Source organism: Carex rostrata, chromosome 10, assembly GCF_964058835.1.
Source record: "Carex rostrata chromosome 10, lpCarRost1.2, whole genome shotgun sequence".
NCBI classification, from domain to species: domain Eukaryota; kingdom Viridiplantae; phylum Streptophyta; class Magnoliopsida; order Poales; family Cyperaceae; genus Carex; species Carex rostrata.
Window position 1 is genome coordinate 2,257,344 of NC_135927.1, and position 12,997 is coordinate 2,270,340.

At 38.4% G+C, this 12,997-nt stretch overlaps 2 protein-coding genes across 2 annotated transcripts; one reads left to right on the forward strand and one right to left on the reverse strand.

Annotated features, from left to right (window-relative positions):
* The first annotated feature begins 1,025 nt into the window (after nt 1–1,025).
* LOC144560958 (casparian strip membrane protein 6-like) lies at nt 1,026–3,560 on the forward strand. The gene is made up of 3 exons (XM_078310178.1): nt 1,026–1,368; nt 1,470–1,593; nt 2,079–3,560. Exons 1-3 carry the CDS (start codon nt 1,091–1,093, stop codon nt 2,292–2,294), a joined length of 618 nt encoding a protein of 205 aa, XP_078166304.1. The 5' UTR covers nt 1,026–1,090; the 3' UTR covers nt 2,295–3,560.
* PNSL2 (PsbQ-like 2) lies at nt 3,102–3,825 on the reverse strand. The gene has a single exon (XM_078310179.1). It carries the CDS (start codon nt 3,754–3,756, stop codon nt 3,187–3,189), a length of 570 nt encoding a protein of 189 aa, XP_078166305.1. The 5' UTR covers nt 3,757–3,825; the 3' UTR covers nt 3,102–3,186.
* Between the last annotated feature and the right edge of the window lie 9,172 nt (nt 3,826–12,997).

Below are 12,997 nucleotides of genomic sequence, written 5' to 3' on the forward strand. Positions count from 1 at the left end.
AATTGTGATCAGACAATTCTATTACATATTTTTATTTTCTTTAGTTTGTAAATATCATTTACAGAATTCTTCCTAACTGCATGTAACTAGGTTAATTACCTTTTACATTAATTACAATAACACAGTTTTAAAAATAAAAATTACAAATATTAAATTATTCATTTTCACATAATATATAGTAGAAAAACCAAGCATTTATACTAATTTGAACCACTCTTTGAATTGATAGTAGAAAAACCAACCACACTAATTAATAAATTTTTCTACTAATTTATACTACTCTCCAAAAACTTGGTAAATATATAGCTAACATTACTTGTCACCTATTATATATATCCAACAACAAGTTATAGATAAACTAATTCTAAACTTGTTTATTTTGTATTAGCTTATCTATTTTTGCTACATATTTATTACTTATTATCATCCTTAATTTACCATGAAATCAATGATGAAATTAAAATATCCAAAACACAATTTAAACACTGTGTTAATAATTATTATTATTATTTTTTACCACTGAGCTTTGGTAATATTTCAATACGAGTCATACCGATTTTGGATCCAAAGGAGAGTCAATTAATTAATACACAAATTAATTATTGCAACCTATATATATAGTGCAAATTAGCAGAAATGACGAAGCCTTGGTTGTAAAGGGAAATAAAGGAGGAACATATTCAACCAATGCACAGCTTCCTTTTGGTGTATTTGTTGATAAGATTAAGAAAGCAATTATCAAAATAGGCCCTTAATCATTAGTTATTATCTGAGGTTTCTTAATTTAATGGTATGAGTGATCTGGGGGTTGAGATTAAGTTTCCTAAAGTGGAAATGATATTAGTCTATAAGTCAATGGGACTAGTTGACATGTTTAGTTGAACTCTAACTGCTCCATTAAAATAAATATGGATTAATTAATTAACCAAAATATAATATGCATCAATGAATATATGTTCATGTATGTTATAAAACCAGCTCTCATTCCCTCTTCTTGCATCAGCAACACTTGCAACCTTATCTCCTCTTAATTAAAACCCTATTTAATTTCCAAATCATAACTTACCATTCTCTCTTTAATTCCAACAAAATGAAGGAGGCAGTAGAAATAGAGGAGCAACCACTAGCTTCAACTCAAAAGGTAGTACATGTCGAGAAAGGTGAAAGCTCTCACTCCCGAGCCTATGCGGCGGCACGTGTACCGGGTCTAAACAGAGGGATTTCGATAATAGATTTGTTTCTTCGGCTTGTTGCAGCGGTGGGGACGCTCGCGAGTGCAATAGCAATGGGTACAACTAACGAGACACTCCCGTTCTTCACGCAGTTCATTCAATTCAAAGCCGAGTACAGTGATCTCCCGTCGTTCACGTAAGCATGAATAAATTAATCATTTAGTTAATTAATTAACATTCTTTTGAGCTTAATAATTTTAAAAAATATGTAAATAATATATGTATTTTGTGTGGAAGGTTTTTTGTGGTGGCGAACTCGGTGGTGTGCACGTATTTAGTGCTGTCGATGCCGCTCGCAATCGTTCATATAATCAGGAGCAGCGCCAGAGTGTCCAGGCTCATTTTGATCTTCTTTGATTCTGTCAGTTGCTCTCTTTACATCTAATCTAATAAAAGAGTGAGGATATGGTAATATGCATAGCGCAGATTGGTTCGTACTATGGATCATTATTTTCATTTCTGAGGTTCTAATGATCGACCAGAACCATTCAAGAATATGTACTTACAAACAAAATTTTACATTTTTTTAGAATTTATTTACTATTTTTTTAATAAGTAGAAAATCACTGTTTTTTGGATGGTCCAGAATTTTCAAATCAAGTGATTTTCCACCTATCTAAAAAATATAAAATTTTGTTTGCAAGTAAATTTTCGTATGGAAATCATATTGAATGGTTTGGATCAATTGTTAATAATTTTAAAATTAAGATATGGTCCACAGCACGGATCAATATATGCTATGTATAGTAGCATATATAGTCTCACTCCTAGCTAGTAAAATATCTAATTAAACTTTGTTTCAAATGAAATTCAATGAATGAATCTCATAATCTTCTATCTATATAGGCGATGTTGGCTCTGTTGACATCCGGTGCTTCGGCAGCTGCGGCGATCGTGTACCTGGCTCACAAGGGCAACGTGCGCGCCAACTGGTTCGCCATCTGTCAACAGTTCAATTCCTTCTGTGAGCGCATCTCGGGCTCCCTTATCGGGTCCTTTGCCGCTATTGTCGTCATGATACTCCTCATATCGCTCTCTTCTTTCGCGCTCGTCAGACGCTAGTGAGCAACACGATCGAGAATTATTAGCAATATATGCATGCTTTGATCATACATATAATTTACTTTTGATTTTCAGGTGTAATTTGTGATCTATGTAATTGTACCGTGCTGCTTTTGTTTTTCCTTTTTTGTTTGTCTAAGTAGTGCCCGAAAGGAAAGGGCTTCTGATGTAAAGGATTGATTATGGTTGATTTGTGCTTTTGTGCTTTTGTTTGTACGAGAATTGTAATTCCCCTATATATGTATGAAGAAATTAAAGAAAAGTGTTAAGAATACTGAAAATGTATGTGAAATTTTTTATTTTTAGTTTATTATTGTTTGTCTTTGTTGGTTCATGCATGGTGATTTTTTTTAATTTTTTTTTTATTGAGTTTGGTGTTATAATTATGGGTGGGGTTTTTTTTTTTTTATCAAAATGCTTTCGTCGACATAGACGTCTAATTATTGTGTGCGGACGGTTTAGATTTATAGGGCCATTTAAATTTATTAAGTTCTTAACTTTTTCACGAATCTCAAAGCTGATTAGACGGCTTGAGGGCTTTGAATAAATTTTTTCAAAATATCTTACGACAAAACCAAATTCCTAAAATTAATTAATTTTTTCAATTTAGATAATTTGGACAACATCATAGAGAGAATTGCAACTTAAACAGCATCAAATTCATGAAAATACTTCAAAAAAATAAAATAATTAAAGAATCTTGTCCTAGCATATATATGCATGATTCATACAGCTAAATTAGGCGAATGAATGTATTGGTTAAGTTGCCCCTGTGTATTTTTGGTTTAATTGTTTACAAGGAAGAAAAAAAAAATAATAAATAGAATTATATGGATGTTATCCTGCTATTACCAACAAAGCAGCAAGGAAAGTAAATACAAATTAGTATTAATCAAACCAAAAATGTGACAACATTATCCAAAGATTTGAGAGTCTTTTCATAGTATAAATATGATTCATACACCTTAGGCGAACGAATAAACCGGTCGAGCTCCGACATGTCATCGACCAACTGGTTCGCCGCTCTAACATACTCCTTTCGCCTTTCCTCCGGCACTATCTTCATCGCATTCTTCAAGTCCAATTCCAAATACGCCGATTTCGATCTCACATAAAACAATGCGTACCTCCATGCCATCCTTTCAAGCATCTCACGTAGTGTTCTCATCGCCTCTGCCGTGTGTTTAATCCTCGCTGCTGCCTCCTCCGATGTTAGACCCGGTTGGAAGTACTTCTCTCGGAACCACGATCTTGTACCCCATGCAAGATCTCCTGTGGTCATTTCGTTTGCGGCGTATGCCTTCTTGCCACTAAAAGCTGATGTCATGGCAAGGAGTATACCAGCGGAGGTTAGCACCGCACGGCGTGTCGGTGCCGCTGAAGGAGGGGGTGTTTTGGTGGAGGTGGCCGGAAGAGTTGCATTGGCTGTTAAGATAATTTGGTGCTTGGCAAAGCTGCCCATTTAATTTTTATTTAATTTTTTTATTTTTGAGGGGATGTATTTTTGGATAGAGGAGGCCTGGGTGGAGGGAAGGGGGTTTGATTTGAGAGGCTAGCTTTGCTAGCTACGTGACACGTGTCGTTTCCTTATCTTTACATCTTACATCTTATAAATTTTTTGCTGCATAATCGATTGAATTATGGAGCAAATTAAAAGGCCCAATACAGCCCAATTAAATTGGCAGCCCATCTTATCCAAATAAGGTTTGCTACATATTTTGGATATTTGTTGAAGCCCTTTGTAGGATATATACGAAAGGTTAGTTTCATAGTTTGCAATTGAGATTTTGGGATTAATGGGTTTGCTTGATTGTGACCCGGATCCGAGAATGCATTCTCTAGTGTTGCAGTCTCTTTATGAACAAAGATACATTTGATTTCATGAACTATAACATGATTGGATCTGCGCAAAACCCATGAGTTGAAGGGTGCGCATAACTAAAGATTTTTGCGTGAAGTGAGGATGTGTGGGACACATTTTTTTTAAACAATTTTTTTATTATATTGTTTTGTTTTAGGGTTTGGTTTTTTGTAATTTTTTTGTTTTATTTTAATTTTTGTTTAATGTTATTTTCTTTTACGTTGTCTGTTTAAAACATTTTTATTGTTAGTATGAATAATTAAGAATTAATAACCCCTACTATATATCAAAGAAGTCTAGGACAATTTAAAGGAGAGGTGACTGAGAGCAAGCAATTATTATAAGAATATAATTAACCCACAGGTAACTATCAAAGAAGTTAAAACACAATTAATTAAAGGAGAGGCAACCCCCAAGTGACTATCAAGCAAGTCAAACACAATTAAAAAGGAGGCTAATTAATTGAGCAAGCCATTCTAATCATAATGATGAAGCTAAGAGAGGAATAAATGACCTAATAATAATGCTGTAAAATAGGTTGGTATAAATGTATAATACCCCGTAAGTATGCTATTGGAAAATGGAAACGGATGGGGGTACAAAGTACAAACTCATAACATTAGTTTGACTACCTGCAATTAGTAATTCCTGCCCTGTCAATAACAAGCCTACCAACCATCATGCACTGCTCTATACTCTGTCTATATATATGAATAAATAAATTCAGTACTATATTTGCAATAATAGGGGCCACTAGCAGAACTAGTCTTCTTTGTCGTTTACCAACTTCTCTATGCCAGAACATTATTGCTGGTTCAGTGGTTGGGACATCAATTTCCAGGAAGACTTTGACCTTTTAATTTACCTCTTATACGCTTTCTGCATATAATTTATGGAAAGATCCAGGTCGGTGACAAGTTCAGCACCCCCCAATTAGGGGTTTAATGGGCGGGCGGGTAGGGGTACCCCGGGCATACCCGGAACGGGTAAGGGTACGTCTCGGGTACGGATAGGACGGGTACAAGGGTATACGGGTACGGGTATGGTCGGGTATATTTTTCAAAAATCATACCCTACCCGTTCTATACCCGTACCCGTGTACCCTTGCCGGGTAGGGCGGGTACGGTTTTTTTTTTTTTTTTTTTTTGCTGTTTTTTTTTCTGGTTTTGAATTACAATGAATTTTGAATTTTTTTTTTTTTTGATGTTTGGAGGGAAAAACAGAAATTTTGAATTACAATGAACAGTGGTCGGGTACTCGGGTACGGGTATAGTCGGGTACGGGTATGGTCGGGTATTTGTCCAAAAAAACGGGTCCGGTCCGGTTTTTGCCCGTACCCGCGTACCCAAGTACCCGACCCATACCCGGGCTCGGGCACGGGTACCCCGAGCGGCGAGTACGGACGGGTATGGTCGGGTATACCCGTTAAGGGTATAATTAATACACTACCCCCAATACATATTTGATCGCACTAAGGATAACATGCTGAGCATCGGACCACAGGTGAGGCTATGTGTCGTGTTAGTTTTTTTTTTTTTCATATTTTTGCTAAAAATATAATTTTGATACATAATTCTTAGAAGAAGGTTAGTAGTAGTACCTCATCTACAAATATAATGTGGAGGATATTCAAATTAACTTTTAATTAATTGTCAAATAGAAATTAATTACTAACCTGAATTTAAAAAATATATATTTCTCGTAGGATTACGTTCCTCTTACAGGTCCAACAAGAGCAATCTCAGCATATCATAGCTTTTACATTGATGTTTCTCTCATGGACAATGATGCCTTGTCCAGGAATGACGAGATGAGCAACAAGCAGTTGATATGGAGTTTTTCTGATAAAGTATACAATAAACTAAAACCAGAGAGAAGATAAAATGAATTTGAAACTTTCTGTATTTATATTTTTTTCTCTATTTTCATTACACTGTTCTCAGCTTATATAAGCCATTATATTGAAGACTAACTATGATTAATCTAAACTTGACTACAGTAAAACTGCCTTAGTTAGGCGTTATTCTTCTGACAAGATTGTTCTAAGTTGTCCTATTTAGCTATGTATCCTCTGTAGTTTGTTTTTGACTGGAGAGATCCATTGATGGTTTAATACCCCCCCCACAAGCGAAAGGGGGCTCTGTCACATTGAGCTTGGTGCGAAGAAGAAGAAACCGAGCAGTAGGCAAAGGCTTTGTTAAGAGATCAGCAATTTGGTCATTGGAGCAGAGGAACCGTACACAAAGTTCATTTGAAGTGACCCGCTCACGGACAAAGTGGAAATCGATTTCAACGTGTTTGGTCCGTGCATGAAACATTGGGTTAGAGGCGAGGAACGTAGCTCCAATATTGTCGCACCAGAGAGTTGGAGGTGAAGGAACTGAAATCCGCAATTCCTTGAGTAAATATCGAACCCATAATAACTCGGCACATGTGAGGGCTAGAGAGCGGTACTCAGCTTCGGTGCTCGAGCGAGACACCGTCGGTTGCTTTTTAGCACTCCAAGAGACTAGATTGTTGCCAACAAAAATGCAAAAACCAGATGTTGACCGACGGTCATCAGTGGATCCAGCCCAATCGGCATCACTATAGGCGTCGATAGAAAGAGTTGAGGCAGGTTTGAAGGACAGACCTTGATTAAGGGAGCCTTGAAGATAACGCAAAATGCGCTTTGTGGCAGTCCAATGAGAGATAGATGGCTGTTGCATGAACTGAGAAACCTTGTTCACCCCGAATGATATATCGGGTCGTGTAATGGTGGCATACTGCAAAGCTCCAACAACACTTCGGTAGAGAGAAGGGTTGTCAAAAGGGGGGCTGTCATGGGCTGAAAGAGGTGTACCAGTGGCCATTGGGGTAGAACAGGGCTTACAGTTAGTCATGTTTGTGCGAGCAAGAAGGTCTATGATATACTTGGACTGAGAAATATGCAAGCCAGTAGAAGAGTGACAAACCTGTATGCCCAAAAAGTAGTGTAAGAGACCTAGATTTTTCAGTGTAAACCTGTCTTGAAGGTGCTGGACACAAGAGGTGATGAAGGTCTGATCACTGCCAGTTATAAGGATGTCATCCACGTAGACCAGGATGATAATTGTATGGCCATTGGACTGTGCAACAAACAGAGACGGGTCATAATGAGAGGCGGTAAACCCGAAATCCAAGAGAGCGGAACTCAGTTTTTGAAACCAAGCACGGGGGGACTGTTTTAGGCCGTACAATGATTTGGATAAAAGACACACATGATCGGGTCGGGAAGCATCAATAAAGCCGGGTGGTTGACTCATGTACACAGTTTCAACCAAATCACCATGCAAGAACGCATTTTGAACATCCAATTGATGAATTGGCCAGTTGAAGGTAACTGCAAGTGAAAGGATGATACGAATGGTTGTCGGGCGGACCACCGGACTGAAGGTGTCAAGATAATCGAGCCCCTCCTGTTGGTGATAGCCCTTAGCTACGAGGCGCGCCTTATAGCGTTCAATTGACCCATCGGCTTTGCGCTTCAGCTTGTAAATCCATTTGCAGCCAACAATGTTGGTGTCAGCCGGAGGAGAAACAAGAGTCCATGTACAATTTCGAGCAAGAGCGTCAATTTCAGAGGCCATTGCTTGGCGCCACAAGGGATGAGAAGAGGCTTGAGTGAAGGTTGTAGGCTCAGCCTCAAGGGTGGTGTGATATGCTACATGGTCGGGAAAGAGACGGGGCCGGCGGGTATTATCCCGAGTTCGAGTCACCATCGGATGAGAAGAAGTGGCAGGAGATGAGGTAAGGTGCACAGGATCAGGTGTAGGGAAATTAGAGGTGGGTGGAGGCGATGGGGAGAGTCCAGGAGGAAAAAGAGGAGTAGTAATAGGCTGTTGTGAAGAGGTTTGGGCTGCTGTATTAAGAGGAGAGATTTGGGCCGAAGTAAAAGGGGAAGCTTGGGCTGTTGGAGAGAGCTGGGTTGAAGTGGGAGGAGAGGTTTGGGCTGTTGTAGGAAGAGGTGCAGGAGGTGCTTGTTGGGCTGGTTGTTGAGAAATTGGAGAAGGGCTCTAGGTCGTAACAGGGAGGCTAAGTGTAAGGTAATTAGGATGGTTTTGCGCAGTAGAAGAGGGAAACTGAGTGGAAGAAGGTTGTGCAAAAGGGAAGCTGTTCTCATCAAATAATACATGCCGAGAAATATACACTTTATTAGTAGCAAGATGCAAGCATCTATAACCCTTTTGTGACAGTGCATATCCCATAAAAACACATGGTAAGGCTCTGCTTTGAAGCTTATGATCATTATAAGGTCTAATTAATGGGAAACATAAGCATCCAATGGTTTTGAGAAGGGTATAATCAGGGTCAGTATTGAAAAGTGTCTTAAAGGGAGTAGAGGATGTGTGAGAAGGGAGACGGTTGATGAGAAAAACGATGCTAGAAAATACATCATCCCAATAAGTGTTTGGTATCGAAACATGCGACATAGAAGCAAGGGAAAGCTCGACAATGTGACAGTGCTTTCTTTCGGAAACACCGTTTTGTTGAGGTGTATAAGGGCAAGAGATTTGGTGAGTTATTTGAGGAAATTGTCTTGTGATCGGTTATATTCCGTACCCCCATCAGTTCGTAAAATTTTTATTTTGTGAGAGAGGAGATTCTCAACTTGAGATTTAAAAAGAGCAAAAATAGATGCAACTTCACTTTTATGAGACAGAAAGTAAATCCAAGTAAACTTTGAGAAATCATCGACAAAAATTACATAGTAGCGAAACCCATTAGAGGACTCAACCGGGGACGGACCCCAAACATCCGAATGCACTAATTCTAAGGGACAAGTAGTGGTAGACAAAGAAGAAGAAAAGGGTAACTTGTGCGCCTTTGCCATACAACAGTGATGACAAATTTGCATCTTATGAGAGGTACAAGGTAAATTAAAAGTATGGAGAAGATGTAAAGTGGTTCAATTATTTGGATGACCAAAGCGGGCATGCCAAACATCAGCAGATCCGCGAACTCCCAAAAAAGCATGAGGTGAAAGATTCGGCAATGACAGAGAGAAGAGACCCTTAGAGCATGGGACTTGAAGAAGGATTTGCTTGGTGCGGAGGTCCTTGATTGTGCAAGAAGTAGAAGAAAAATTGATTAGTAACTGAGGGTTATCGAGTAAAAGTCTAGATAGACTTAAGAGATTTTTGTGAAAACCGGGCACATGTAGAACCTCATGTAACTGAATAGAGAAATTAGAGAAAGAGAGAGAGAGAGAACCAATGTGCTGAATCGGAAGACCGGCGCCGTTGCCGATATGGAGAGAGTCGGTGCCACCATATTGATAGAAGGAGCTCAAGTTATTGATGTCACTGGTGACATGGTTGGTAGCACCACTGTCAAGAATCCATTCCTGAGAGCTAGTTAGATCGGTGGGTGCAGATTGAGCATTGTAGGCCTGAGGTGCAGAGGGGAAGTGTAGGCCTGAGATGGAGCTGGTTGAGGGTAATCCGGATCAGGGTCATACCTGTACCAGCAAAATCGGGCTAGATGCCCTTGTCTGGAACAGACCTGATAGGTGGGACGGTCAGCAGAAGAATTGGAAGGGCGGGGTGGTCGGGAGTTGTAAGGGTGAGGGTTATAGATGGGGCGTGGAGGTGGATTTTGGTAAACTTGCTGACGAGGCGGGTTTGGTAATAACGGGTTTGGATTGGGGGAACGATACTGAGGTCTTGGTGATCTGTTGAAACCAGATCTTGGTGCTCTATAGTTACCAGGATTGTGATTTGGGGAAGGGAATCTAGTGTGAAAAGCAGATGGAGTAGAGAGAGAAGGAACAGATACCGTGGATAGTTGATTCTGTGTGAGGAGAAGATTTTCAAAACTGAATAGCGCGCCTTGAAGCTCGGCAAACGAGATGGGATCTTTGCGAGATAAGGTTGAGGCAGTGAACGAATTGAATTCGGGTCCAAGCCCGTTAAGCACCGCCGTCACCAAATCATCATCAGACAAAGGAGCACCAATAAAAGAGAGCTCATCGGCGATTCGGCGGAGTCGCTGCACATAATCAGTGCAAGTGGAAGAACCTCTAGTTGTTGTCTGAATCTGTCGCTTCAAATCTGAAAGTCGGGCTCGACAGGTGGATGAATAGGTTTGCTGGAGTTGATTCCACAGATCATAGGTGGTTGTGCAAGATACCACCTGACCTTGGACGGTGTCAGAAAGAGAGGTGCGAATCCAACCTAGCAGTGATTGGTCCTGACGATTCCAGTGAGCAAATTATGCATCGGTAATAGAGGGAGGAGAAGAAGTGATGTGTTTGTCAAGGTTATGACCAATAATTAGGGGAAGAACTTGAGCTTTCCAAGTTAGATAATTGGATTGAGAGAGTTTAGTGGAGATTGGGATATTGAGATGAACTATAGATTCAATTGGGGAAGCAATAGGGAGAGAAGAAGAAGGAGGATTGGTGGCATGAGCCATTGAGGCTCTGATACCATAAAACCAGAGAGAAGATAAAATGAATTTGAAACTTTCTGTATTTATATTTTTTTCTCTATTTTCATTACATTGTTCTCAGCTTATATAAGCCATTATATTGAAGACTAACTATGATTAATCTAAATTTGACTACAGTAAAACTGCCTTAGTTAGGCGTTATTCTTCTGACAAGATTGTTCTAAGTTGTCCTATTTAGCTATGTATCCTCTGTAGTTTGTTTTTGACTGGAGAGATCCATTGATGGTTTAATATAAACAATTATCAGCGCAAGTTAAGGGCGAATATGGCTCAATAGATTTAAGCTATGCCATTTATAGCAATGTGGTCACGGCCACTGTTCAGGTTAAACTGATCAATGCGAATAATAAAAACACAGCAGGCGTCTACGGAAATATCAAAGCCTCCAACAATCTTTCATGTGTATTCATTGATCTTTTTCACCAAGATGACAATGGAAAATTTGTAGATGTTAAGCCTCTAGAACTGATTCCTTTGTTAAGATCTGTTGTGGTTGTTCCTCGCACTTCTTCAATCACAGTTTGTGTTGATCTATGGGACGGAGAAAGGCTTTCTGGCAATTGTGCTGCCATTGCACAAGGATCAATAACTTTTAAGGCAGATACCTCTGTCTGCAACACTGGTAGAATTAGTGGCGAGTACGGTGAGTGCGGTGAGGTCGAGGTGATGGTAACTTGGTCATCCAGTTTGTCCTGAAAATGTCCTTCGAGTGCATAATGCGAGCGTCACTGATCACATATGACGAGTATTGTGTTTTCATGTTACCTCATAAACTTGGTTCTGGGTTGTACCCTTCATGTTGTTGTGACCAAAATAGTTCATTTGTAATGTTGTGTATTGTGAGATCTTGTTTTCTCCGAATGGTATAATTTGCATTAGAGTGAATTACTTTGTTTCAGAAATTCAGTTTTCTTAATACTTAATAGATAGTAAAAAAAATTCAAAAAAATGTAAAATTTGATCTACAAACACATTTTAATATATCCATCATATTGAACGGTTTGAATCGACTGTTTGGACTTTGAAAATTTTGAAAATGCACAATTTTCTCCAATGTCACCAGAAGAGGGTGTCATCCGATCCCTCCTCATTTTATTTTTACTTTTTGAATGAAGGGCCAAATGTTGTGTTTCAGTAATAATGTATTACAGTAAACACACAAGCACTGGAGTCTGGCCTGATGAATTCTATTGGTACACAGTTGTCATCTAACTGGCACCATATATTTGATGCTTGGGAAAGCTTCCCATTTTTAATTTTTTTTTTTTAATTAATTTGGGAGGTGATGTATTTTGGATAGAGGAGGCACTGGTCATGACTGGAGCAGGATGGAGGGAAGGGGGTTTGATTTGAGAGGCTAGCTTTGCTAGTTACATGACACGTGTCGTGTTTATCTTTACACCTTATATCTTATAAATCTTTTGCTACATCTTTTTGCAGCATAATCGATTGAATTATGAGGCAAATTATTAGGCCCAATATAACCCAATAAATTGGCAGTCCATCTTATCGAAATAAGGATTTGCTATATATATATTTTGGATAACTGTTGAAGCCCTTTTTAGGAATACGAAAGCCTAGTTTTCAATGGAGATTTTGGAATTAATGGGTTTGTTTGATTGCGACCCGGATCCGAGAATGCATTTTCAAGTGTTGGGAAATAAATCAGCTGCGATTCTTCGGAAGAATCCCAACAGATTTATTTCCCTAGTGTTGCAATCTCTTTATATGAAGATTCGAACAGTTGGTCTGATAAAATTGCATTTGTACGAGAAATTAAATAAAATATTATTATAATGACAACAGTCAAATAATGGAAAAGAAATACCATTTAAATAATGTAAGAGAAGCCAAAAGTTAAAATAAATGTAATGAATTTCTTGCATAAATTTTAACCTACATAACATCTTACAGTCCAAACACCGAAATTCTTTTTAGTTACCATCTTAATATTTTCAAATTCTAACTTTAATAAGTGACTATTTTTCGAAATTTCAATTTTACAATATTCCACACAGATTGAATCCGCACAGAATCCCAGCGTTCCACGCACCACAGAGTGAGGATGTGTGGAAGCCTTATTTTTTAAAACAAAATTATGGATGGATATAGATATGGCACCTGAATATATAGGAGCAGACCATCATCATTTAAATTTGCATAAAACAAGTATGGTATAGTATGATGTTATGAAAATTATATGACAGATACCATCATCATTTAAATTTGCATAAAACAAGTATGTCCATTATATTATCTATGAAAATTATCAAAACAGTCATAACAAAATATTAAAAAAAAAAAATGAAAAATCCTGTTTTGAAAAATTCTGAAAAATAGTAAAAAAATTCAAAAAAAATGTAAAATTCGG